At 42.4% G+C, this 27,088-nt stretch overlaps 1 protein-coding gene across 1 annotated transcript; it reads right to left on the bottom strand.

Annotated features, from left to right (window-relative positions):
• Nucleotides 1-315: 315 nt before the first annotated feature.
• On the bottom strand, nucleotides 316-27,088 carry bzw2 (basic leucine zipper and W2 domains 2). The gene is made up of 12 exons (XM_080786964.1): nucleotides 26,964-27,088; nucleotides 26,490-26,560; nucleotides 19,299-19,475; nucleotides 12,783-12,886; nucleotides 11,640-11,705; nucleotides 10,563-10,698; nucleotides 10,251-10,360; nucleotides 6,985-7,155; nucleotides 6,004-6,150; nucleotides 5,196-5,334; nucleotides 2,721-2,852; nucleotides 316-1,146 (listed from the first exon to the last, which is right to left on the bottom strand). The coding sequence occupies exons 2-12, from the start codon at nucleotides 26,551-26,553 to the stop codon at nucleotides 1,118-1,120; spliced, it is 1,275 nt and encodes a 424-aa protein (XP_080643090.1). The 5' UTR covers nucleotides 26,554-26,560; nucleotides 26,964-27,088; the 3' UTR covers nucleotides 316-1,117.

Below are 27,088 nucleotides of genomic sequence, written 5' to 3'. Positions count from 1 at the left end.
CGGTGAAAATAATGCAAATGCCCCCTTTTCCATGACAGCAGCCTCTTTTCAAACTCTCCTGAATTTCAACGCGACATTTTGTGTTTAAATAATTTGTCATACGCGTAGAAATCCATGTCAGATCGCGATGCGCTGAGAGCTTGTAGATCCGCTGTTTTCGATATTTTTGTTCTAAGGGAATTTCAGCCCCTGCCCCTCTAACATTCTCTGCACGTCCCTGCTGAGAAGCACTGAATTTAGACTTATACTGTATACCAGAGCACATTCACACAAGAAGAATGACAAAAACCCAAGAATGAGAAGAAACATTACATTCACTTTTTTTGGCAGGTTTTTGTATATGCCACATAGAAATTGGTATGTGAATACATATAAAAACATTTTATTATTCATAAAAAGGTAAAATAATTGCCACATCACATACACACAAGTTTTGCGCCATAAAACGATGTGTGACGACAAACCACTGCAGATCACGAAGTTGACTCTACATATACCTGAAAATGTTGATAAAGGGACCACACACACACACACACACACACACACACACACACAACGTATACAATCGACCCCAGTACGAAAAATAATTATACGGTGCAATCAAGTGTGCAAAAACTTGATTGATATATAAAGTGAGTAAGTCGATTCATTTATTTTCTGCCCTCTGAAATTAGCTCCGATATTCGGCCCGGAAAAACCAGTGTGCAAACACCTTTACACCCGGTTAAATAAGAGTCCTAACACAGGCTTAATGAATTCTCCCTAGACAACATACTGTTATGCAACATGGGAACTAAGAGGGAGTTGCTGTCGGCCAGAAACCTTGCATCTCCACTTTGAACTTTCTATGTTTTGCTTTTGTGTAAATTAGCACCGTATATAGCCTACTGCCATTTTGGTGTTTAAGTGAAAGTTAAAGTGCTGTGGGTTTTATAAATATTGAACCAATGAAAAAGTATACTAAATAACTACATTGGATCCGTTGGAACACAGGGTTATTCTTTCTTTCTTTTCATGGTAAGTGATGGTTTTTAGGAAGGGCATACAAGGTTTCCACCCGAGTGACGAGGTGCAAAGACGTACAGTACAGGCCACAGGAGGCTTCAGAACCTCTTCCCTAGTCTTCCTCTCCCTCAGACTCGGACTCTGAAAACGAAAAGATCAGAGGAAGGCTGTCAGAGCCCTGAATGAAAATGTACTACCGGTAAATTGAATAGACGAGTGACTCTCATTCCCTCCTCAGCGTATGAGGAGCACGGCTTGAAGTCGTGCGGTAAGTACTGGGAGCTGATGGTAGGTGTTGCGCTCCACCTCAGCGCTCCATCTCCCAGAGGTCTAGCCGCACATTAAAACGGGGATAGACTCCATCTCCCAGAGGTCTAGCCGCACATTGAAACGGGGATAGACTCCATCTCCCAGAGGTCTAGCCGCACATTGAAACGGGGATGGACTCCATCTCCCAGAGGTCTAGCTGCACATTGAAACGGGGATAGACTCCATCTCCCAGAGGTCTAGCCGCACATTGAAACGGGGATAGACTCCATCTCCCAGAGGTCTAGCTGCACATTGAAACGGGGATAGACTCCATCTCCCAGAGGTCTAGCTGCACATTGAAACGGGGATAGACTCCCTCACCCTGGCTGATACCGACAATTAGCCCATCTTGCCTCTATGTCGTGATTTCCTGTTTTTGGCTATAGAAGTGTATATTTGTACGTCTCTAAATGTTTTGATGAATTGAAAACGGTGGGCCATCTTGTAAACAAGTGTAATGCTTGTATGGTGTCGTCCACTAACAGTTAACAGTTTTTGTATTGAGTTGTACTTAAAATATACTGTAATTCTGCAAACTGTTAATAAATACTTAAATCAATCAATATGACTTACTTAGTTCCAATGATTCGTTCACCGTTCAATGGCATGACATCATCACCACACTTTCCAACCCAAACTCTTTTTTTCCAGTATTTTAATCATTGTATATTTTGATTGAATGTTTCCATTATTATTATTTTCCTTATAATTATGTTATCGCTGCTTGTAGGTTAGTGACAAATAAAACCTTCTTGATCCTTGATCTTGGCATGGGTTGGTAATGCCCTCTGCTGGTTACAGGGAGGATTACAGCTGCTCATTTGTGCCTGCTTGTTATTTTCAAAGTACAGTTTAATCACTTTAACCGGAGTGTCCCAGGGGCCTATACGGCCTAGACCAGACAGTGGCCTTGTGGTTAGAGTGTCCGCCCTGAAACTGGGAGGTCGGGGGTTCGATCCCCGGCCGGGTCATACCAAAGACTATAAAAATGGGACCCAATGCCTCCCTGTTTGGCTGCAGCTCACCGCTCCAAGAGATGGGTCAAATGCAGATGTCACTGCGGTAACGTGTGTGACAAATCGTAAGACTTTGACTTTACTTGGTCTGCTTACTAGGACATTCCCAGAATAGGGTATTCTGTGTAAAACAGACAAAGGAATTCTGTATTCCATATGGTTAAGCACAAATAAATATTAATATATATCTCATCGCTGTCGGGCAGCAGTGTCACACAAAAGTGCAATTTTTGTCAAAGATAAGAAAAAGAATGTGAAAGTGTGCGCGTGTGTGTGTTATAAATATTCGACCAATGAATGTGCTTAATTGTGACTAAATAATAACTTCATTTTACACCAGATATTATATTATGAAAATATGATGATGTGATGGTATCACAGCTCTGTTACCTTCTTCAGCGTTCTGCAGCCACTCCACAAACTTCTTCATCTGCTCCAGAAAGACACTCTTGCCTTTGGTGGCGACCGTAGCGTGGCCATCTTTATACCACCTCAGGATGGACTCCTCACTCAGCACGTCCGCTGGAAGAGACAGACAGAGAGAAGAGATAGCGCGGGTGGTATAATATAAGGTATGAGGTGGTGGTATAAGGTGGTATAAGGTATGAGGTGGTATAAAGATGGCGACCGTGGCGTGGCCATCTTTATACCACCTCAGGATGGACTCCTCACTCAGCACGTCCGCTGGAAGAGACCGACAGCGCAGGAAACATTCATTCAAGTTCAAGGTTAACCCATTTAGGCCTGACATTAAATTATTATAATTATTTATTTAAATGTATTAACTTTTTTCAGAAAATGTTTCTATATCAGTGGTTCTCAATATTTCATGTCAAGGACCCTCAAAAATTATCTGTATTTGGCCGACCGACCCCCCATCTGAAAATAGGGACCCCCCCCCCCAGAAGCAAAGATTTGAGTTAAAAACTGAAACTCTGAAAGAATATACAGTATATTCAAAGATTTGAGGCACATTTTCACGATTTTTCAAAAAATAGCAGACCTACAAGTTCATAGCTCGTAGAACTTGTAGATCTGCTATTTTTCAATAGCTACATTTTAACACAACGCTTAAAACACCAAAAGGGGTTCCCGGAGGTAAAACTGGGAAAAAACATAAACTGTGAGGGGAAGAGGGGTTGATTGATTGATTGATTGATGAATTTATTAACAGATTGGAGAATTACAGTACATTTCAAGCACAACTCAATACAAAAACTGTTCACTGTTAACTGGGGGGGGGGGGGGGGGGGATTCAGATTTTACGGGGGCCAGTTTCAAATTGCAGCCGTCCGGAGGTGCCCTTTGAGAGCGGTTATGTATAGGAGTCAAGGGATATCAGCAGCTGCCACTGTATAGGCCTTATATAAACGACTTCTTCTATATACTGCATCGGATCAAAATGTATGAATCAAATCTCTGCCCAGGGCCATAGGAGACTAAACATCTCTGCCCAGGGCCATATGAGACTAAACATCTCTGCCCAGGGCCATAGGAGACTAAACATCTCTGCCCAGGGCCATAGGAGACTAAACATCTCTGCCCAGGGCCATAGGAGACTAAACATCTCTGCCCAGGGCCATAGGAGACTAAACATCTCTGCCCAGGGCCATAGGAGACTAAACATCTCTGCCCAGGGCCATATAGGAGACTAAACATCTCTGCCCAGGGCCATAGGAGACTAAACATCTCTGCCCAGGGCCATAGGAGACTAAACATCTCTGCCCAGGGCCATAGGAGACTATACATCTCTGCCCAGGGCCATAGGAGACTAAACATCTCTGCCCAGGGCCATAGGAGACTAAACATCTCTGCCCAGGGCCATAGGAGACTAAACATCTCTGCCCAGGGCCATAGGAGACTAAACATCTCTGCCCAGGGCCATAGGAGACTAAACATCTCTGCCCAGGGCCATAGGAGACTAAACATCTCTGCCCAGGGCCATAGGAGACTATAAACAAAACAGAACAGGCTCTACCAGTAAGACGCCTGAGGGTGAGAAGCGTGCACGCATCCACCTCGTTCACGCCGGCAGATTGCTGGGTGAGATCAGATCAACATGGAATGTTAGAAGAGAACAGGTCAGCTCCATGCAGTATGGAGATGTAAGGGTGGTAGCAGGGACATTCTCTTGTACAGGGTTTGATGAGGGCCATACAGTAGTATATGGAGGGGCCTTCATTTCCAGGCATTACATTGGCAGTAATTTCACTTCCGTGTTTCCAAATCGCAGTCAGTATATATACACGCAGTCGGCTCCAGGCGAACCGGCTGGCTTTTCAGATTCAAATTCAGATTCAGTTTCCTTTATGTGTCATTGTGTAACGCTTGATCGCATTGGTGTGATAAGTATAACCTACTGGTGATTAAAACACAATCAGCGCCGAGATTTCTTTCAAAATAGCAGCTCGGGGTATGGCAGCTTTTACTCTGAAAGCCCCCCCCCCTCCATTCCGTACAAAAACCGGGAGGAATAATGTTGCTTGCTTACGTCGCTATGATTACGATAAACTTGCTCGATAATCCCTCACGTTCATATTTTAAACGAGAGGCATGTTGAAGTCAGAAATTAAGAGCCCAGTATATCCATCTGGTCAAAACCAGAGCACCCTAGATTACCAGAGCCTTTCTTTCTGAGCAGTAAACAGGGAAGTGAACGGCAGCGCTCATGCACGAACAGCAAGGAGTATGGTGCAGAAGGAGAGGCAAACTCCAAAAAAAGAAATAAAGAAAAGATATCAGAATATTATGTTTCTCTCGTTTGATATCATTGAAAATGCGCTAGGACGTGTGTATCCGTTGGTTGGATTAGCTAGGACGGCTCCACACGTCCTAAATGGGTTAATGAATGCGGATTGTGCAGACCTTTGTAGAAGAGCATCACTATCTTGGAGAAGGACTTCATGAATTGGATGTTGTCGTAGCAATAATCCTGGATCTTCAGCAGCAGCACCATTTCTGATTGGCCCTGTGTGGTGAACTCTGCCAATAGTGGAGCGTTGTGCTGCAAGAAGAAGCGTGCACACGCGCACGCACGCACACACACACACACACACACACACACACACACACACACACACACACACACACACACACACACACACACACACACACACACACACACACACACACACACACACACACACACACACACACACACACACACACACACACACACACACACACACACACACACACTTTAGGGCAGTTTGTTAGGACAACGTGAGACGTCATGTGGACAGTATTTAAATATAAATACACTTGTGACTGATTTCGTTTTATACAATAATATAACACACTGCATTCATTCATGTCTCGTAATGTATATGGTGGCAGACAGTGAATCAATCGTGTGGCATCCACAGTGGGCGCCCATCACTTCACACAAGTGTGATTTATTTAAACATTAAACCCTAAAGCCTGAGCTATAAAAACCACCTTTAGTCTTAGTTTTGGTCATCACAGCTTAGTTTTCATTTAGTTTCCATTCAGTTTTCGCCAGTGGAAAAAGGTAGTCAGTCGACGAAACATTTTTCGTTTTAGTTTTAGAAATCAACACAAATACCCAAACACAGATCCCCCTCTAGGCGGCTCTCGAGTGCCACCACGTAAATAAACAACAACACCCAAATGAGCTTGTAGTTTGTCTATTCTGGAGTGCAACCCAACCTACCTTGAGGTGTTTGAGCGCCTGCTCCGTGACCAGCTCGTCCTTCTTGTTCCACTCCACGGCGTTCATCAGACAGGTCCACAGCAGGCCGATCACTGCCTGCTCCTGTAGGGAGCTTCTCTTCATCTCCTCCTTGACATACACCACAATCTGCACGAGAAGAGCTTATTTCTGTGAGCTTGCAGATCAGCTAATGTCACTATTCGTCGTATATACAGTATATAGGGCCTGTTGATTGGTTAAGATCTAAATGCCTGAGAAGATGTGCACACACATCCACTTCAATGCACAAACAAACAGAATAAACCAGTAAGATGCCTTAAAGGTGACGAGCGACCGCAGGGTTGAGCCACGAATAATGTCACTTCATTAAAGCACTGTCATAGAAGTTTCATTTAAAATTGTCTCATATAAGCATTGTGGTCCAAAAATAAATAAACTGTCTCAGCGATATTGTCAGGGAGTTGTCTCTGTCTCAGAAATGTGTAATAATTTGACGGCAGTAACATTAGCGTTTTCTCTCAGTGAGTTGATTCTAAGTTATATCCATATGAGTCAAACCACCGTGATCATTGGAAATGGAAGTCCCTGGCAGTCAAAATGATTTAAAGCAACTATTTTATAAGAACAATATTGATGTAACTAAGAGATTCGGCGAGTTAGCTATATTTTATATACAGAGATTTAGAAGGAAAGCAACATTGTGATGCGACATTTTCTGGTTTAATGGCTCCGCTGTTTCTCCGGAGCTGAGAAGCTCACACTTTCTGGAGTGGGAGGTGCGGCGTGTGTGTGTGTGTGTGCGTGTGTGTGTGTGTGTGTGTGTGTGTGTGTGTGTGTGTGTGTGTGTGTGTGTGTGTGTGTGTGATAAAGAGCGTGATGCGTTGGTTCCAGTGTTACTGCTCGTTTTCATAGTAAGTGATAAAGCCTTTGATCAACAAGAAACGAATGTTAGTTTTCCCCCTGCAGCAGGGTCTCTCGTACCTCCTTTATGGGACAGTCCTGTGACAGACGCTCCTGCAGCTCCTTCTGAAGCTCCTTGCGCGTTCCGAGGGTCTTCTGGACGCGCAGGAAGTCCGACAGCTCCTTCAGCCCGGCGTCCGTGAAGTACTTGGTGAAGTGCTCCACATTCTGCTTGTTGGCAGGAAACAGCTCCTGAAATAATTTAGTGTAGCAGAGATTAAAATGGGGTGCATTTTGCATCCCAAAACGCAGTTTATAGCTAATAAAACAACAACCTCTGCATCCACGGGATGCACTACTGTACTGTTTTTTATTCTAGTTTATTTTGATAGCTTTAGTTATAATAATAATTTCTTCTTCTGTCTTCTACATGAATATAACCACATTATAACCATATAAAATGAAATGGGAGTTAAATGCGGCAATTTGTAAAAATGGCAAAATATGACTCGTAACGTGGTTGAAGTGGGACTCATCTAAAAGACCATCCCTGCATCCTGGGACTCAATTACATTGAAAACCTATTTACATCACTGGTGTAGAATAGAATAGAATAGAATGCCGTCGCTGTCACCGTCACAAAAAATGCCAATAGCAAAACAGCAGCTCACCAACACCAGCTCCCAACGTGTCCCGATGTGACACTTTGTGAGCGGGCCTAGTTGTAGAAAGACGTGCTATTTTTGGCTACTTTTGTGTGATACTGTAGTATAATGAAGTAGTTTTAAAAAAAAACATTTAATGTTGAGAGATCGAAACACAAGGTTTTTTCCTGACAGCAATGATATAAAAATAAACGGTCATACTCACACACAGACAGACATACAGAGACTTAACTTGGGTGCATTTATAGATAGATTATTATTAAAAGCCAAGGTGTAAAAGTCAGAGTTCAGGCGAGATTTCAACAGAAGGGGACAGTTTGATATGGGTATCTCAATTCCGTACACATAATGTGGGCTACCACTGAAAAGGCTCAGTCACGGTCACCCCTGGTTTTTAAATGTGTGAGCTTGTAGATCTCCGATTTGAAAAATCGGGAAAATGTATATATTGAATATATATTCTTTCAGAGCGACCGTTTTCAACTCAAATCTTTGCTCCTGGCGGGTCCCTGGAAAAACATATGTTCAGGTCGGCGGCCAATTACATATCATCCTGGGGGTTCTTGACATTAAAATGTTTGAGAACCACTGATATAGAAACATGCGTTTTTCAGATAACTGTCATGATTTAGAATCGAGCTCAGGTCTAAATGGGTTAAGCAGCACGGTGCATTTTTAGCAACATCAAGTACAGAGGAGTACATCAACGGCAAGTTGTTCACAACCCACCAGAATAGAGCTCATTGTCTGTGCATTCATCCTCTCTCTGTGGACTGCACTAGTATTGTAACCAGTGTTGTTTTTGGCAGCAAATTTAGATTTTAGTTTTTACAGTTTTTATCTGTTGATGAAATTGTCCATATATTTAGTCTTAGTTTTAGTCATCATAGCTTAGTTTTCATTTAGTTTTCATCAGTGAAAAAAGGTAGTCGGCGCATAGTTTTAGTCGACGAAAACAACACTGACTAACACTGTCTTTATAGGTCACCACAAAACAGAGGTTCTCAAACATTTTCATGTCAAGGAGGACAGAACTCACCAGTTTACCAACTCGCCGCAATTTAGTTTTACTTCACCTTCATTTAAATTGCATTGAATTGAGAGAGAGAGGATAGTTGTTTAGAGTTAACACTAGAGAAAGTAGGAATGCTAAAAGTTTAAACACCAAAGAACCGAAACAATGTAATTAATTAGTAAACAATATCCTGAAATGGTAGGCTATACTTATCATTAGTATTCACATACTGTACTCACCTTTTTATCATCATCTAGCTGACCATTTAATTGCACAAAATAATTTGATCACTTTGGAAATGAACTACAGTATAACATCTGTGAGTTTGACTACACTGATGAAGACAGCATGTTAGCATAACGACACTGATGAAGAATCTTCGCCTTGGCGTCTTGGAAAACTGGTGAGTTCTCCGGTATCCAAGGAGGACCAGTGTCCTAAATAAAATCACACCCGTGAACCAAATGGTGCAACCCCCCCCCCCCCCCCCTCTCTCTCTCTCTCATTAGCAGGCAACAGTGCAGCACTCTCTCTCTCTGTTTCTGGCACAACAGCGCCCCTACTGGTACTAATAGTCATACTGGTGCTCACAGTCACATAGGTGCATGGGTGGGTTAACGTCACATAGTTAGGCGGACACGGACATTGCTGTTCCTTGGAGTGGTTGCACCACTCAAAAATATATCAGTCAGATGTAGTTGATTGGGTGAGTTGGTGTTAAATGGTAAATGGTGCATTTATATAGTGCCTTTATCCAAGGCGCTTTACATAGATTGTGCATTACATTCACCCATTCATACACCGATTGCGGCGGAAGCCATGCAAGGTACCAACCAGCACATCGGGAGCAATTTGGGGTTCAGTGTCTTGCCCAAGGACACTTCGACATGTAGACAGGAGGAGCCGGGATTCGAACCGCCGACCCATGGATCATTGGACGGCCTGCTCTACCTCCTGAGCCACAGTCGTGTTACAGGGTTCTATTTAGGCTACGGCTCCACCCTGTGGACACCGGATGTTATTATCTCTGTGATATACATGCCTGCCTCACATGAAGCTTGTGTTGTTGTTGTAATCCTACCAGCATTATACGAATGCATGCAGTGTTGATTTCGTCGACTAAAACTAAGACGAGAAATGTTCGCCGACTACCTTTTTTTACGGACAAAAACTAAATGGAAACTACATGAAAACTAAATATACTGACTAAATATACTAAATATACTGACAAATAAAAACTAGACTAAAATGTTAGGAAGAGACTAGTGGACAAGAGATCCAGTATAAGTCATTTTACACTTGGTTGCATGCTGAAAATCGCAGATTTACAAGGAATCAAGGCCCACCAAAATACATTTTAGTCGACTAAATCGACTGTAGATTTAGTCGACTAAAATCTTATGATATTTAGTTGACCAAAACTAGACTAACACTAAAACATTCAAGGTGACTAAAATGTAACTGAAACTAAATGAAAACTAGAGACTACGACTAAAACTAAAATCAAAATTTTCTGCCAAAAACAACACAGACAGAATAGGGATGCTATAGGGTTCAGATGGTTAATTCAGTAGAACAGCAGAGAGACAAAGACAGAGTGTGTGTGTGTGTGTGTGTGTGTGTGTGTGTGTGTGTGTGTGTGTGTGCACTTTGAGTTATATTCTTACCAGAAGTCTTTTATCCAGGTTGGCCTTCCTCAGAGCTGAGGTGACAGAATTGGCATCTTTCTCAGCTATCCACGCTTTGAACATCTTCACCGCAAACGATGCAGAGATCCCTGAGAAGGTACATTAAAAACCATTCAAAGCAGACCTCCATTACATCTTCGTACTTCATAATATTGATGAATATTCAACCAAATATGAAGAACGAAACCATGATTGGTGTAAAAGTCAAGAGGGACGAACGTGCACACACACACACACACACACACACACACACACACACACACACACACACACACACACACACACACCTACCTTCCTTGACGACATTGTCGCTGAAGAGGCTGCTGAGGATGGGTGGCGGCAGCGTCCCATTGGCCAGCAGGATGCCGGTCAGCATGGCCATCTTGGTCTGCTCCGACTCACTGAACGCTTTCAGGAAGAGCAGCAGCTACACAGGAAGTGACACGTGCAGACAGGAAGGGACAGGGATGAGGGTGAGAGAGGGCTGGTGCTTAGAGTGAGTGAGTGAGTGAGTGCGTGAGTGCGTGCGTGCGTGCGTGCGTGCGTGCGTGCGTGCGTGCGTGCGTGCGTGCGTGCGTGTGGAGAGCTTTAATATTTCTCGACTCTTATGGATATGATTAGCATTTCTCAACATCTGGTCCTAGGCCCACCAGGGGCCCCTTAAGAGTCTGTAACTCTGAGAGGGTACAAAATGACTTGTTGGGAATTTAGGCTAAATATCCGGTCTTGTGACTCGACTTGATCATTGTAATTTGGGACTTGACTTAAGACTTGCTTATCTTTACTTGGGACTTCACTAATATTAAGTCTCAAGACTAATATAAAGGAATAAAATAAATGATCCGAAAATCTCTTCAGAATTATTCGTACAGATGAAAAGATCGGCCTCGTTCCTAATAAAATGTGCATAGATTGCGTAATATTCATGTTGGGTGTGGTTAGTGTGTGACTGTTATTAACGAGAATCAGTTAGTCACAACGATTTACAATTTACAATTTACAATTTTACAATTTAGGCATTTAGCAGACGCTCTTAATCCAGAGCGACTTACATTAAGCAAGAACAAAAAAGCATGGGTATACATCACATAAAAACATTTATCATGAAACATGCGTAAGCTAAGAAAGTAACAGTGGAATATCTATAATGAAACTATAAGCTATACATCTATACTACTATTCTATACATATGTACTATGACGTGCTATGACAATAGCACATACAATGCACTTATGCTGTCTACATAACATGCTATAAGTCTGTATCAAATGCTATCTAAGTCTACAGAATTGCTATCTAAGGGGGTGGGGTAAGTGCTATGGGCCATGATGGACGTAACGGTAGCGATGGTCCAACGATGGTCTTTACCTTTTTGATTTCTTCTTCAAATGCCTTCTCCAGGTACTTATATCTCCTTATAAGCTTATGGAACACCTGTAAAGATGATCAAATAGAGACATTAGAGCATAGAGGCGTAGAGCCGAGTGGCGTTCCTACCAGGGGGGCAGTCAGACAGATATTTTGTGAAGCTACTAAGGAAATCGGGATTTCCTGAAAGTTCATATAATGGCCTGTTGTGGCGCTGTCATTGGGCCCCAAAAAACCCATAGCCTCATAGAAGTCCATGTATTTGGGCCCAACTTCACCTAGACTGTATTACCTTAATAAACATAGTCATAAATACTTTCTGCTTCCAGTCACTAGTTTAAAGTCTCATTTCTAATGTCATAATATTCTTTTTGGAAAATGATGGTCCAATTTATAAAATAAATTACCATAAAGTCGCGTATGTTCTGAGGGGCTGTTCTGAGGGGCTTTCCTACCTGAGCATAGAGGCGTAGAGCTGAGTGGCTTTCCTACCTGAGCATAGAGGCGTAGAGCTGAGTGGCGTTCCTATACCTGAGCATAGAGGCGTAGAGCTGAGTGGCGTTCCTATACCTGAGCATAGAGGCGTAGAGCCGAGTGGCGTTCCTACCTGAGCATAGAGGCGTAGAGCTGAGTGGCTTTCCTATACCTGAGCATAGAGGCGTAGAGCTGAGTGGCGTTCCTATACCTGAGCATAGAGGCGTAGAGCCGAGTGGCGTTCCTATACCTGAGCATAGAGGCGTAGAGCTGAGTGGCGTTCCTATACCTGAGCATAGAGGCGTAGAGCCGAGTGGCGTTCCTATACCTGAGCATAGAGGCGTAGAGCTGAGTGGCGTTCCTATACCTGAGCATAGAGGCGTAGAGCCGAGTGGCTTTCCTACCTGAGCATAGAGGCGTAGAGCTGAGTGGCGTTCCTATACCTGAGCATAGAGGCGTAGAGCTGAGTGGCTTTCCTACCTGAGCATAGAGGCGTAGAGCTGAGTGGCTTTCCTACCTGAGCATAGAGGCGTAGAGCTGAGTGGCTTTCCTACCTGAGCATAGAGGCGTAGAGCTGAGTGGCTTTCCTACCTGAGCATAGAGGCGTAGAGCTGAGTGGCGTTCCTATACCTGAGCATAGAGGCGTAGAGCTGAGTGGCGTTCCTATACCTGAGCATAGAGGCGTAGAGCCGAGTGGCTTTCCTCAGTGGTGAACACGCAGTAGGCCGTCACCTTGGTCTTGTCGCCCTCGTCGATGCGCGTGCCTCCGGGAGCTGTATGTGGTAGTGAATGTGAGATTGAAAGGTTAACTTAAAACCAATAGTTAGAGCATTCTTTTTTTTATATATATATTTTTTATCCCACGATTTTGTAATTTTTTGTCAATCATCTGATCCTGGGCTCTACAAACCCTCCGCCAACCTGGGGAGAGCAACGGACTTAACTCATGCTTCCTTCATGCTTGAGTGTCCAAGTTGCTCCTTTACACCCGACAGGGGGGAGTTTCCCTGGTTGGACGTAGCGCGTGGAAGGAACACGTTATTCCAATCAGTTCCTTTCCCCTCCATCAGGCGCCCCGGCTGGCTAGGGGGAGGCAGTTTAGAGACCAGGATTACTGCATGTTTTTGTGAGGGTACCTACCCTAGGGGACACGGGGAAAACATGCAAACTCCACACAGGAAGGCCCTTTCGCCAACCCCGCCTTTGGGTATGGGCACTGATGACGCGGAGGAGGAAACACGCCGCCAGCACCCACAGCGCCCCGAGCGGGAATCGAACCCAGGACCTTCTAGCTGTGAGGCGACAGCACTACCAACTGTGCCACCGGGCCCCCTGTGTAATTAGAGCATTTTTAAGCATCTGAAGCTAATCCCCACAGCAGTGTTGTTTTCGTCGACTAAAACTAAGACGAAAAATGTTCGTCGACTACCTTTTTCCACTGATAAAAACTAAATGGAAACTAAATGAAAACTAAGCTACTGAGGACTAAAACTATGACTAAATATATTGACAATTTCGTCAACAAATAAAAACTATAAGTAATTTTACAATTAGTTGCATGCTGAAAATAGCAGATCTACAAGCTCACGTGTTGTGAGAATAAAATACATTTTGTTTGACTAAATCAACTGTAGATTTAGTCGACAAAAATCTTTGTTGACTAAAACTAAACACTAAGACATTCCGGGTGACTAAATTAAAACTATTCAAGAGACTATATGACTAAAACTAGAATCGAAATTTGCTGCCAAAAACAACACTGATCCCCAGTCAGGGGCTTACAAGACGGCAGACAGGATGTTTGTTTTTGTACAGATGACAAACTATTTGAAACATTTTTTATCAATGAAAACATTTTCAATTTGTGTGTAGACATTATAGAAACACATCATATGACCAAGTTCAAACATCATACATACCGCTATCCATCTACTGCTACAGTGATACTATATAACTGTCAACATACTGTAGATCAGGGTTCCCCAATTAATTTTCCTCAAGGGCCATATTTTGACTACGGTACCAGGCTGGGGGCAGAGTCGACACGCGCAAGGTCTTGCCCTGAAATTTATGTTCAGAGCAAGACCCCATTTGAAAAGGACCCCCAGTTTGACATGCAGAGGCTACTGACCCCAATTTAATGCCATTTATATCTGGGACCCCGACCCCAAAAATAAATAAAAAATAAAATTAATATTTATTTATTTATTTCTTCCGCGGGCCACAAGGGGGCGGCCCGCGGGCCGCTAATTGGGGAACCCTGCTGTAGATTCTGGCTCGACACTTCGTGTACATCAGTGGTTCTCAACCTTTTAAGGCTGTGACCGCCCAAAAATAATCCGATTTGGACTGTACAGTAGTTTGTTGATTATCTTTGATGCACGAATGGCATTTTTTTATTTTTAAATTGTATCATGTGGGGATCCCAACCCACAGGTTGAGAACCACTGCATTACATTGCAATCTCATTAGGCAACTTTGCACATTTAATAATAATAATAATAATAATTAATTGCATTTTATAGGGCTTTTCCAAGTGCTCAAAGCGCTTTACAATGGTTCATTCATTCATTCATACATTGGGAGGTGAAGCGGCGAACATTCGACGCCAGCGTCCTCACTTCCCACATTCACACACCGACCGGTGAGCTCACACAGACCAACTCATTGGAGGCAACGTAGGGTTCAGTGTATTGCCCAAGGACACTTCGACATGTGGACAGGAGGAGGAGCCAGGATTTGATGGGTATGGTGGTATGTGGTGGGTATGGTGCATGCATTTGTTTGGGTTGGGTTCAATGGGTTGTGAACTCTAAACCAGTGGTTCTCAAACATTTTCATGTCAAGGACCCCCAAATTGACATGCATTCTGCAGACCCCCATATGAATATATTTCTGCTAGGGAAATGTTTTGAAGATTTATCAAAATGTTTCGAAAATACAAGCTAAAAATGGGCAGTAATGGGACACATTTGTGAGCTTGTAGATTGGCTATTTTCAAAGTATAAAATGGGATTAAAGTGGTAAAATGTTTCATATTTTGCTGTGGACTGCCTGGAACTTCCTCAAGGACCCCTTGAGGTCCTCAGACCAAACTTTGAGCATCATGCAGATGGCGCTGTTTTTCCTTTATGTTTTCAGATTGCACTTAAGAACGAAAATAGATTAAACGTAGATTCTGTTCTTACCTACGAACAAATTAAGAAAAGAAAGCTAAGAAAAGATTGATCCCAAATCCTTCTTAAAAACATCCTAAGTGGGTCTAAGAACAAATTTCCTCTTAAGAACGGTTGGTGCATGAGGCCCAATGTTTGTAAACTAATAATTGGTACTCTATAGCATGATTTACGTATTCATGTACCGTGTACAGTAGCTACTGCTGTTAATCTCTTCCCATTTCAATAAAATAATATAGTACAGTTCAACCTGCTGCTCATGTGATAAGGCCATTATGCACAGGAAATTACATTTTTACATTTTATTACATTAACCAACAAATGGGACCGACCTTATGACCTTCATGATATTCTTGCTGCTTACAGCGTTATTATCCTGGTTTTGTCCAATTCGTTATCCCAGCTAAAGGCTTATCCTCCATTACATTACGCAGCTACAGTACCTGATATTTCACAGCCATCCATCGGTATCTTGGTTTTGCTGTAGGAGGCTAGCTGTCCTATTTCTCTTCACATTTTCTATTTCTCTCCACTGCTTTGCTAGTGTCTGTTACTAGATATTTTCTATTGCTAATGTGATGCTATAGATCTTGGATAATGTGACTAGATCTTATCTGCAGTGCTGCTAACTGCTGTTAATATGCAAAATCAGACCCTGGGTGTTTATAAGGAACCAGGCCGTTATTTGCAGTAGGCTGTTATATATTTTTACACCGGCCAGCACAGGGCCATTATTTGGTTACAGTTTTACAGTCGAGCATGTTTTTTAGTGCAAATTTAAAAGGTATATGATAAACATTTGTAATGAATTCATTTTCAACTATTTGAAAAAAGGTTCAGTGAAATTAACCACTGGGAAAATCCCTAATTGAGAGAGCGTAGGCCTAACAAGCGCACCACCACTCAGTGCATGAAATATAGGCTGCATGGCTAACAGGGCTTGGGCTTTACCCTACCATATAAAAAACATGAGTTATACACCCAATGGAAATATATACCGGTAACTATGTCTTGTCTAGAGTAACTAGATCTTTGCTACTCTGACTAGTCACTGGCCTGCCACCTACTGAAAAGCAACAATGAAACAAATCCGACTCCTAGACACTTCCAAGATAGGCTGGATGTGAAGGAATGTGTGTTATGTGTGCATGCATTGTGAGCATGTTAAGAGATTATAAGCTACTGTAGCCAAAACGACAGGGACGATAAACACAGGACTCTGACCAGTTTACAGCCAAGAAGAGTAACTGAAACTGACAGAACAGTGAAAGCAAACATAATACTCACACAGCTAAAAATGTTGTGCGCCCAATGCTTTATTTAAATATGATGAGGGCAAGTGTACTCTGCCTGCGTCAGAAGCGGCATGACGTATGGATGGAAGTGAGACATGGGCCCTGAGGGTGGAGCATGAAGAGAAGCTGAACAGAGCTGAGACAGACGATGATCAGATGGATGTGGTGTGGTGTGTGTCACTGAGGGACAAAGACCAGTGCAGAGCTAGTCTCGCGTAGTCAGACAACTATTCCACAATCTCCGAATGCTATATAGAGTCTGGAACTATATCCCCCATGAGCTGAGTAACGGAAGCTGCCATTTCCGTTCACGAAGATATATTTTAAAATATCGTTACATTTTATTTTTTGTATTTTATTTTCTGCTAAGCAACAAGCTATATATGCCTAGATGATTTCTATTTATATTAGAATAAATTTGCGCGACTGTAAAAACGTCTTCCGCTTTATCACTTACTCCTGATAGCTCTTCCGTTGCTCCAGACTGTATGATGAAGCATTTGCGAATTGCGAGAGTCAACAGTCTGGTAACGCGAGACTAGTGCAGAGCTGAGACAGAGGATGATCAGATGGATGTGTTGTGTCACTGAGGGACAGAAAGACCAGCTAGCTGAGACAGAGGATGGGTTGTGGAGGCCATAGTGGATGCGGTGAGGAGAGGAGAGGAAGACTGCGATGGTACGGACACGTAGTAAGGAAGGAAGAGAACGATGCACCGCAATGTCGATTAACTTAGAGGGCACAATAAGACCCAGCGGCCGGCCTAAGAAGACCTGGCATTAACTTAGAGGGGACAATAAGACCCAGCGGCCGGCCTAAGAAGACCTGGCATTAACTTAGAGGGGACAATAAGACCCAGCGGCCGGCCTAAGAAGACCTGGCATTAACTTAGAGGGGACAATAAGACCCAGTAAATAAAAGAACAAGGCTTGGAATAAGTTTCCAATTTTGTGTAAACCCCTGTATATTTCTCTCTCTCTCTCTCTCTCTCTCTCTCTCTCTTGGGGACGGGAGGGGATGTCTTTGATTTAAGGAGAATTACTGTTTTCATCTGACAAAGCCACCAAGTGGTCACTTTTCCATTCCTGAGCGAGCTTTACAACTCTGGACTGATGGTCTGACACTTTCACTGGAAATGACGAGACTGGTACTAATTTTTTTTACCAATAAAATAATATTAAAGAAACTGTTAACTGGTTAATATGTGTACAGTCACAAGCGTAATTTTGTTTACTCGGGTGGTGCTGGTTGGCAGGTATCAATACACTTTTAGACAGTCATGTTTGTGCCAGCATGGATGATTACATTACATTACATTATGCTCGATAACAGGCTTGATAAGCCCAAAGCTTATTGATAACCGGTATACTCAATAAGCTTGTTATCGGATATTTTCGGGTATCGGTTATCGAGCTCCATCCCCAACTATGGTACTATGGTACTTGTATCCAACTCAAAGCACTAATGTTACCCTTTGAACAGCACAGGGTGTATTCACTCTGTCCCCGACTCAAAGGAAATAGCAGGATTTGGGGGCGCGCCGGTAGCCAAATAGATGGTACTGTACTGTACTGTAGACCACATAATCCCAAAAGTCCCTGCTTTGATTAAGGCTGTCCTTCCTTCCCCTCTCTCTGCCCCCAGCTTGCTAAATAAAGAAAAAAGTGAGAAAAAAAAAGTGAGAAGAAAATATATTGTTGAAAAAAAAGAATAGCAGCTGGATTTGGTAGGAGTCTGGTGGAACCCTTGTATTTACATATTTAAAATTCAAATTTGATGTTTTTTTTCATAATTGTATGAACTACTTCAGCTTGATATGCGACACGTTGTGAAGCTTGTAGATTGGCTATTGTCACTATTTCCAGTGGTGGAAAGTAACTAAGTACTTTTACTTAAGTACTGTACAGTACAACATTTTTACTTTTACTCCACTACAATTATTTGAAAACTTTAGTTACTAGTTCGTTTGGCGATTTAAATTTTGATTAGAAAACATACATTAACCACTTCAACCCTATACATTGGGCTCTGTAGAGCCTACAATGTGACGTCATTTGAGGTTTGGGGGGGCGGGTACTGTCCTAAAGTCGACTCTTCGGTGCTACGGTGAGTATGAATCGGCCCTAATAGGTTTTGGACATACAAAGGTTTCATGCCGGAACAGTGACGATTGGATACATCGCGCACGGAACATTCCAGCCATCTCTGACATCACATAAGCAGACAGTCGTTTTAGGGCACTAGTCTCCAGTGTTGTTTTTGGCAGCAAATTTTGATTTTAGTTTTAGTCGTAGTCTCTTCAATAGCTTTTATTTAGTTTCAGTCACATTTTAGTCACCTGGAATGTTTTAGTGTTAGTCTAGTCGAGACTAAATATCATAAGACTTTAGTCGACTAAATCTTCAGTTGATTTAGTCGACTAAAATGTATTTTGACGGGCCTTGATGCCGTCGTAATGAAAATAGCCGATCTACAAGCTCACAGATCTGAGCTTGTAGATCTGCTATTTCCAGCATGCAACCAAGTATATGACTTATACTGGATCTCTTGTCCACTAGTCCCTTCCTAACATTTTAGAAATTGTCAGTATATTTAGTCTTAGTTTAATTTAGTTAGTTTTCATCAAAGCTTAGTTTTCATTTAGTTAGTCGGTAGTCGACGAGCATTTTTCGTCTTAGTTTTTAGTGGAAGGAAATCAACACTGTGCCACTCACCGAGCATGCTTCCCGCGATGAGGATGTCAAACAGGGTGTCGGCATAGCGACGGTAGTCCAGGCGCGAGCCTGTGACGTCCAGGAACTTGGCTAGAGCGTCAAGGTCCTCGCCCGCTTCATTGAGGCCCACGACGATTGTGTCTCGGAAAATTGTGGGCTCAAACTTCTCCTTTTCATCTGAGAGACGTGGACAAGGAAGTATAGCGGGTTAACCCATTTAGATATTTAAAATATGTCTTCTAAATCCTGACAGTTTTTTTTCTGTATCAATGGTGCTCAATATTTCATGTCAAGTAGAACAATTAGATGTATTTGGCTGCCGACGACCATCTGAAAATATATTGTTCCAGGGACCTCTCACCAGAAGCAAAGATTTTAGTTAAAATGTTCACTCTGTAATAATATATATTCAAAGATTAAAAAAAAGCAGACCTAACCATTGAAAAATATTTTTCAATGCTTGTAGATCTGCTATTTTTCAATAGCTAAAGTATAACATAATGCTTTAAAACACCAAAAGAGGTTCCCGCCCAAAATAGGTTAAGGAGACTTTGCAGCAGCGGTATCTCAAACATTTTCATGTCAAGGACACACAATTCACCATTTGTTAGCCTTCTGATTGGTCCCTGACTGACTAACCAGTAAATTGCATACATAATTTATGGAAAAAACTAAAAACAAATATGATAATTCCCAGATACCATGCTGCACCTGTGATATGTTCCTTTTTTACTGACACAAAGTTTAGAATAACAATTTAATGCACAGAATATCAATACGAAGCAACTGAAAAAAACACCTTATTTCAATAGTAGTGGATGGAGAGAAAGGATTTTTGTCCAACCACAAAACGGCAACCAATGGGTGCGAAGAGGGGCACAGCCACGGGCGGAACTTGACAAAGGGTGAATTGTTATGTATTTGGCGAAATACATTCCAATATATGTGAAAAATTGTGCCAGGGAGCCCGATTTGTGTTATTAACATTTTCAAAACAATTCAAAATCTGTCACAAATTTAGGATTGTTCTCGATCGTTTTGAAAATAGCCTTGCAGATAATATAAAACAGTGGTTAAAGTGTTCCCCGTTTGGCTATAGGAACCCCCTGGAACCCCGTCAAGGACCCCTGGGGTTCCCCAAAACCCAATACCGGAGAACTCGCCAATATCTTCATCGTTACGCTGTCTTCATCAGTTTAGTATGTCAAACTCACAGATGTTATAGTTAATTTCAAATTATTTAAATTTAAGTTAAATGGTCAGCTAGATATAAATGATAAAAAGGTGAGTATGTTAATACCAATGATAAGTAGGCCTACCATTTCAGGATATTGTTTACTAATGAATTACATTGTTTTGGTACTTTGGTGTTTAAACTTTTAGCATTCCTACTTTCTCTAGTGTTAACTCTAAACAACTCCCCCCCCCCCCCCCCCCCCCCCCCCCCTCTCTCTCTCTCTCTCCCCAATGCAATTTAAATGAAGTTGAAGTAAAACAAAAATGCACTAAACTGAGTCTGTAAACTGGCGAGTTCTCTGGATACCCCACAAAACCCCACTTTGTGAATCACTATATCTTACTGGACATTAAGTGGCGTAGTGACCTCATGGTGGGCCCCGGTGCGAGAATATTTTGTAGGCCCCCCATCACCGCCATAAACAAGTGTGCGTGAGCGCGCCCATGCACACACACAAGTTCAAAGGGGCTTTATTGGCATGAGAACATATGGTACAGCATTGAGTAAACTCGTCCACTCACAGTTAACAGTCTTTGTATTGAGTTTGTGCTTGAAATGTACTGTAATTCTGCAAACAAAAAAAATATTTCAATCAATCATTTAAACCAGCCTTTCAGCACCACATGCAGACAGCACCAGCTGCCAAGCTCAGTGTCCATATAATCATCAATAAACAACCTGCCCTGACCTGGGCTCAAAAACAAAACTACCACAGCCTGATGTCTCCAAACTATCAAACGTTCAAATATAGCATTATACACTAACAAAGCTTGTACAAAGATTATATATTCCACTTCCACAGAATGTCCATAAGCATAACCATCAAGAAAGACACAGCTCATTATATGCCTTACAAAACCACAGCATTAATGAATGGGATGGATGTGGCTGTTACCAGAGTACTCCCTCATTAGAAGGTCACCTTACAGGCCTTGTACTCAGCAAAGTCAGCAAAGCCCTCGCTCTGCAGTTCTCAATAGAAAGCGTAGTCAGTCCACTGAGTTTCTCTTCCCATGCTGCTCCTTAAATAAGTCTTTATCAACTTGAGCTTGGAGAATGAGCACTCTGCACTCGCTACAGTGACAGGTATGGTGAGATATAACATTAACGCAGTGCAAACATCAGTAAATGATGCTGCCACTATATGTGTCCCTGTCAGGGCTAACTGGCACATGACAGCACAGTCCTTTGCAATTTGCAACCCTAGATTTATTATAATGATATAAAGTGACTTGCCATAAACCATCCATTCCATTGACTCCCCATTCCTCCAATTTGCATCTGCTTGTATTAAACGACATTACACTCACCAAAATTGCAGCTGTAGGGAAAGCTTGAATATCCACTTTCAAACTGCAAAGCTTTTGTTTCATAAAAATCCCCCGAATCTTTTTCCCACTCAGCTCTGCACTTCGTTTTTCTTCTTTTTTTAGTTCTATCTCACTACTAGAACTTTCTGACTCTGAGGTAGATAAGATTGTTGGCACTTGGCTGTCAACAGCATCCATTTGTTTTTTCAATGTTGTGGACCTGAGAGTGGTGAAATAGTTGCTAAGATACAATACTGCATAGTGATTGGCTCTGCTGCATGCCTATGAAGAGTACTGACCAATGAGCTGTGCCTAGCGCCTTGCTAGACACCAGGTTCCATGTCTTCCTCCTGTTCCCATAGCTCAGCTAGCTGCCCCTTCTGCTTGTGCGTGTATGTGTGTGTGTATTCACAAAACAGCGGCCTGTCAGCTGTTTCTTTTCTTTTTTTCCCTTCCCCTCATGGGCCCCTAGGGGGCGCTGGGCCCCAGTGCACCGCACTGGCTGCACTACCTATTCCTACGGCACTGCCAGATATAACGCCCAGTGTAACTGGCTCGACTTGCCTCGTCATGCAATAATGTATAAACAGAGATGTACTTTTATGGCAGCATGAAGCATGGCGTACGTGATTATCACAGCTATATTTAGCGGGGCATGATGGCACACAGGCCATTGTCCCTCTGAAGCTTTCCTGTGTAACCCAGAACACCGTTTGCTTGGCTGAGTGCTTAAGCTTCTCCGTTTAATCCAATGAGGATTCCTCCTCATCACAAAGCCATCTATACAATGTTAATTCCTTTCAATAGGAAACTTTTTCGTAATGTTTTCTTTTGTGTAAAATGAAACCGGATGGTCTTCTTGCACTGCGACCAGTGTTGTTTTCTTTCGACTAAAGCCAAGACGAAAGAAATGTTCGTCGACTACCTTTTTCCACTTAAACTAAATGGAAACTAAATTAAAACTAAGCTATGATGACTAAAACTAAGACTAAATATATTGACAATTTCGTCAACAAATAAAAACTACACTAAAATGTTAGGATCGAAGGGACTAGTGGACAAGAGATCCAGTAGTCATTTTACACTTGGTTGCATGCTGAAAATAGCAGATCTACACGCTTGTACAGCTTGTAGATCGGCTATTTTCAGCAAGTGTAAAATCAGTCATTAAGTCGGCATCAAGGTCCGCCAAAACACATTTTAGTCGACTAAAACCAGACTAACACTAAGACATTCCAGGTGACTAAAATGTGACTAAAACTAAATGAAAACTATTCAAGAGACAACACTGTCTATGTGTTGTCTGTGTATAGTGAGCGACGGTATAGAACGCCAAGGATTACTTTTATCAATAAGTAACGCTGCCAAGTGTGAGACAGTTTTGTCTATAGTATCTAACCAGGTACATTCTACAGTACTTAGGCATTGAGGAATAATGATAGCAAGAGCGATGCTAGGAAACCTGCACAAAAATTGTGCTTTGTGTTGAGTAATCTAATCTTCAAATATTTAAAAGAAGATTTGTTTTTTTATTGATAGTTTCAAGTGAAGATAGACAGGAAAGAGGGAAGGGGAGAGACACGCAGCAAAGGTCGGCATGAGCGGGACTCGAACATGCAACGCGCTGTCAGGCCAGAGCCTATATGTGGCCTGATGCGCCTGGACCGCTAGGCCAGCGGGCGCCCCATCTTCAAATATTTAACCCATTTAGACCTGGGACCAGATTCTATAAATGTCTTCTAAATCCTGACAGTTTTCTGAAAAACCCTATGTTTTTATGTCAGCAGTTCTCAAACTATTTCATGTCAAGGACCCCCAGAATTATATGTATTTGGCCGTCGACCCCCATCTGAAATTATGTTATCCCAGGGACCCCCAAGAAGCAAAGATTTGAGTTAAAAGCGTTCGCTCTGCTGGGCCATGGCTCAGTGGTCCAGGCACCTTGGCTGGTAATCCAGTCTGGCAGTGTGCCACGGGTTCTACTGCCGATCCCGACGGCCTTTACTGCATGTCTTCCCCCCCATCTCTCACCCCATTTCCTGTCAGCCTACTGTCTGTCCCTCCATAAAAAATATAAAATAAAGGCGAAAGCCACAAAAAAGAACATTTGCTCTGAAAGAATATATATTCCAAATTGGTGCCACATTTTTCCGATTTTTTTTGTTTGTTGCAGATCTACAAGCTCGTAGCGCGGCACTCGGTGCTGCGCTACGAGCTTGTAGATCTGCTACTTTTTAAAAGCTAAAGTATAACACAATCCTTTAAACACCAAAAGGGGTTCCCGCCTAAAATGGGTTTTAATACAGATTATTAAAGCAGCAAGCACTATGAAACTGTCGTCTTCTACCAGAGATTTGAACCCGGTTTCATGACATGTTTACCATTGATTGAGCCAATAGAGCCTGCCTGCTTGCTCAGGGGATAAATTGAATCTTGACCATCAGGTCAAAGGTTTTGTCAGTATACCACTGAATGTATACCATACAGATTGGACAGAAACACATTAGTATTAGATAGATACTATCCATCTTCTCAAGTTAGATATAGCCGCCCGCTTTAAGACGGACACGTTTCATAGAAATCCATTCATCTTGTAGTACCTGGTGGTAACAATATTCGGTTACTTAATCTATTCTATTCCATTCCACCCCTTTAGGTGTTTTAAGCATTGTGTTATACTTTAGCTATTGAAAAATTAAATTGAATTAAAAATCGTGAAAATGTGGCGCAAATCTTTGAATATATTCCTTCAGAGCGAACGTTTTTAACTCAAATCTTTGCTTCTGCTTATCTCCAGTGTTGCATGATTGAATGACACCCATGGTAGACGAAGGAAGGAGCAGGGCGGTGCAGTGTGTACCAATATCAATGCCAACTGGCACGGTGGTACATTTCCAGTAGCACAACACCACTGCGACTGGGGTCTGAGAGCCAGTCCCATTGGAGGTCTTGTGTAATGGCCGCCAGCCGGACAGTGTGTGTGTGTGTGTGTGTGTGTGTGTGTGTGTGTGTGTGTGTGTGTGTGTGTGTGCAGGGGCGTGCACATACGTAGACGCCATGGTGTGCTTGAGCACCGACTAGTGGCCCTCTCTGGACCAACATGCCCTTTTGTCACGTCCATTTGGTACACTTTTTTTTCTTGTTTTGTATTATTTGTACGTGTATTATACAAGTATGTGGCCCATGGTGACATCGATCAATTCTGGATTAAAAGCTTTATTTATACATTTGTCATGATGTTGTATGTGTGTGATACTGTCCACACACACACACACACACACACACACACACACACACCCACACGGGAGGCATCGTGCCCCTCCCTCCGCGGCTCCGCCTCCGTTCACTCTCACTCAACGTGAATGCGCTTACGCTCTGCACAGGGCAAGGGCACGCAGAAAAGGCTTCTGACTTCTTACATTCTCACGAATGACGGACCCGGTCCAAAAAGTTGGACGGTCGTGACCACAAGCAGCCAGCCAGGTAACAATAAATAAAACCACCCAGGCACTTGAACCATGTCCATGCGGCCGCTGACTCGGAGGGGGAAGTGAGCGAAACGAGAGATCTACTAACTAGGCGCATGGGGCATTGGGGCTCATGAGGGCCCATGAGCGATGTGGATCTGTCATTTATGGAACGAACGTATGCTTAGCTTGATGCTAACGCGACCCCCCCCCCTCTCTCTCTCTCTCTTTAACGTGCGATAGAGAGAGTCTCTCTCTCTCTCTAACGTGTGAGACGCGTCTCTCTCTCTCTCTCATGCTTCAAATTGACATTGGTTGTTCAAGTTAAATTGATGTGTTTATGTTATTATGGTATTTACCATAGGCAATATGCCAATATTGAAAAAAGTTAAAATGACCAGTGAGCAGGCTCATCAAAAATGTAAGATTTGCACTAGGCTATTTCTGCTGTGCAGACCCGTTTTTGACCCGAAAATAACGACTTTATAATCGGAAATACCCGATCTTTTTCGCAATTGGACCCCTCCATCTGTGAAGTACTGGATACGGATTTTTTTTTTTTTAACATTGAAGTTGCCCTTTTGTTTCACTTGAGCACCTGCCCCTCAAAGTGTCTGTGCACGCCACTGTGTGTGTGTGTGTGTGTGTGTGTGTGTGTGTGTGTGTGTGTGTGTGTGTGTGTGTGTGCGCGTGTGTGTAAGAGTGAGCGAGCGAGCGAAATGTATTTGTGTGTTCACTGTCCACTTTCACTAAAGAGACACAATATACATTTTGAAATTATATCTCATAAACAATGATGATTCATTTCCCACACTATATGTTCACTTGCAAATAAAATGATGTTTAACCTAAAAAGGAAAAAAGGAACAATGTTTTGAAACACAGACCATCATCAGGTCATCTTCTGAGATATTAGATAATCTGCACACAGAAACATTACAGACAACCTGAAAATGTATACAAATAAATGTTATTATTTTTTATTTGCAGGTAAAGATGATAGTGTGTGGGACTCCTAAATGGCCCATATGGTCTTTTGTTAATTGGCATCTATAAATGAGGCAATTCAATTAATACTTCATACTTCAGGCAATGTAATGAATACTTCTTGCTTCTGTCAAAATCTAATTAACTAGGTTTAAAAAATGAAATAAAATTAGGATAGTTTGGTGCTCACCCCTTTTTCTGGTCTTGAACCTCTGGCCTGTGAGCACTGGTTTCTGCTGCTTACCGGTATTCATAAAAGTCCTGAAAGGATACGTGCACACACACACACACACACACACACACACACAATTAGAAAATGGCCTCTCATGCAAACGACATGCAAACTTGATTCATAATAGCTTTGTTGTCAGATCAAGAAATCAAGTAACCCAAAGTCCAGAAAAACCTGTGTAGCCTACCGGACGGTGATGATTTATTTGAGATAATAATAAAAAAATATCATCTTTTAACAGCCACAAAAAAAAGACAACTGACATTATAGTGACAAACTAGCTCTGTTCTGGATCAGAGCTAGTGACAAACATTGTATTCTGGGATACAGTACCACTCACTATACCGTCTACCTGTGTCCATTATAGTCACAACAAGCACAGATTTTTCAATAAAACCTAGAAAAAGTTCAAAGCTCAATAATAATTCTTACCAGCTGTGAGTGTCTCGTAGCAGCACTGATTAGACAGTTGTAACGGAGTGCAGTCGCTGTGTCAAGTGTGTGTCTGAGAGTTCCGTCTCTCGCTCGCCTGCCAACCCTGTGCTGCTCCGTGCTAA

The sequence above is a fragment of the Protomyctophum bolini genome (genome assembly GCF_963924005.1).
Source record: "Protomyctophum bolini genome assembly, chromosome: 17".
NCBI lineage: Eukaryota > Metazoa > Chordata > Actinopteri > Myctophiformes > Myctophidae > Protomyctophum > Protomyctophum bolini.
Note: the sequence above shows the minus strand (reverse complement) of the source record. Positions and strands in the feature narration are given on the sequence as shown.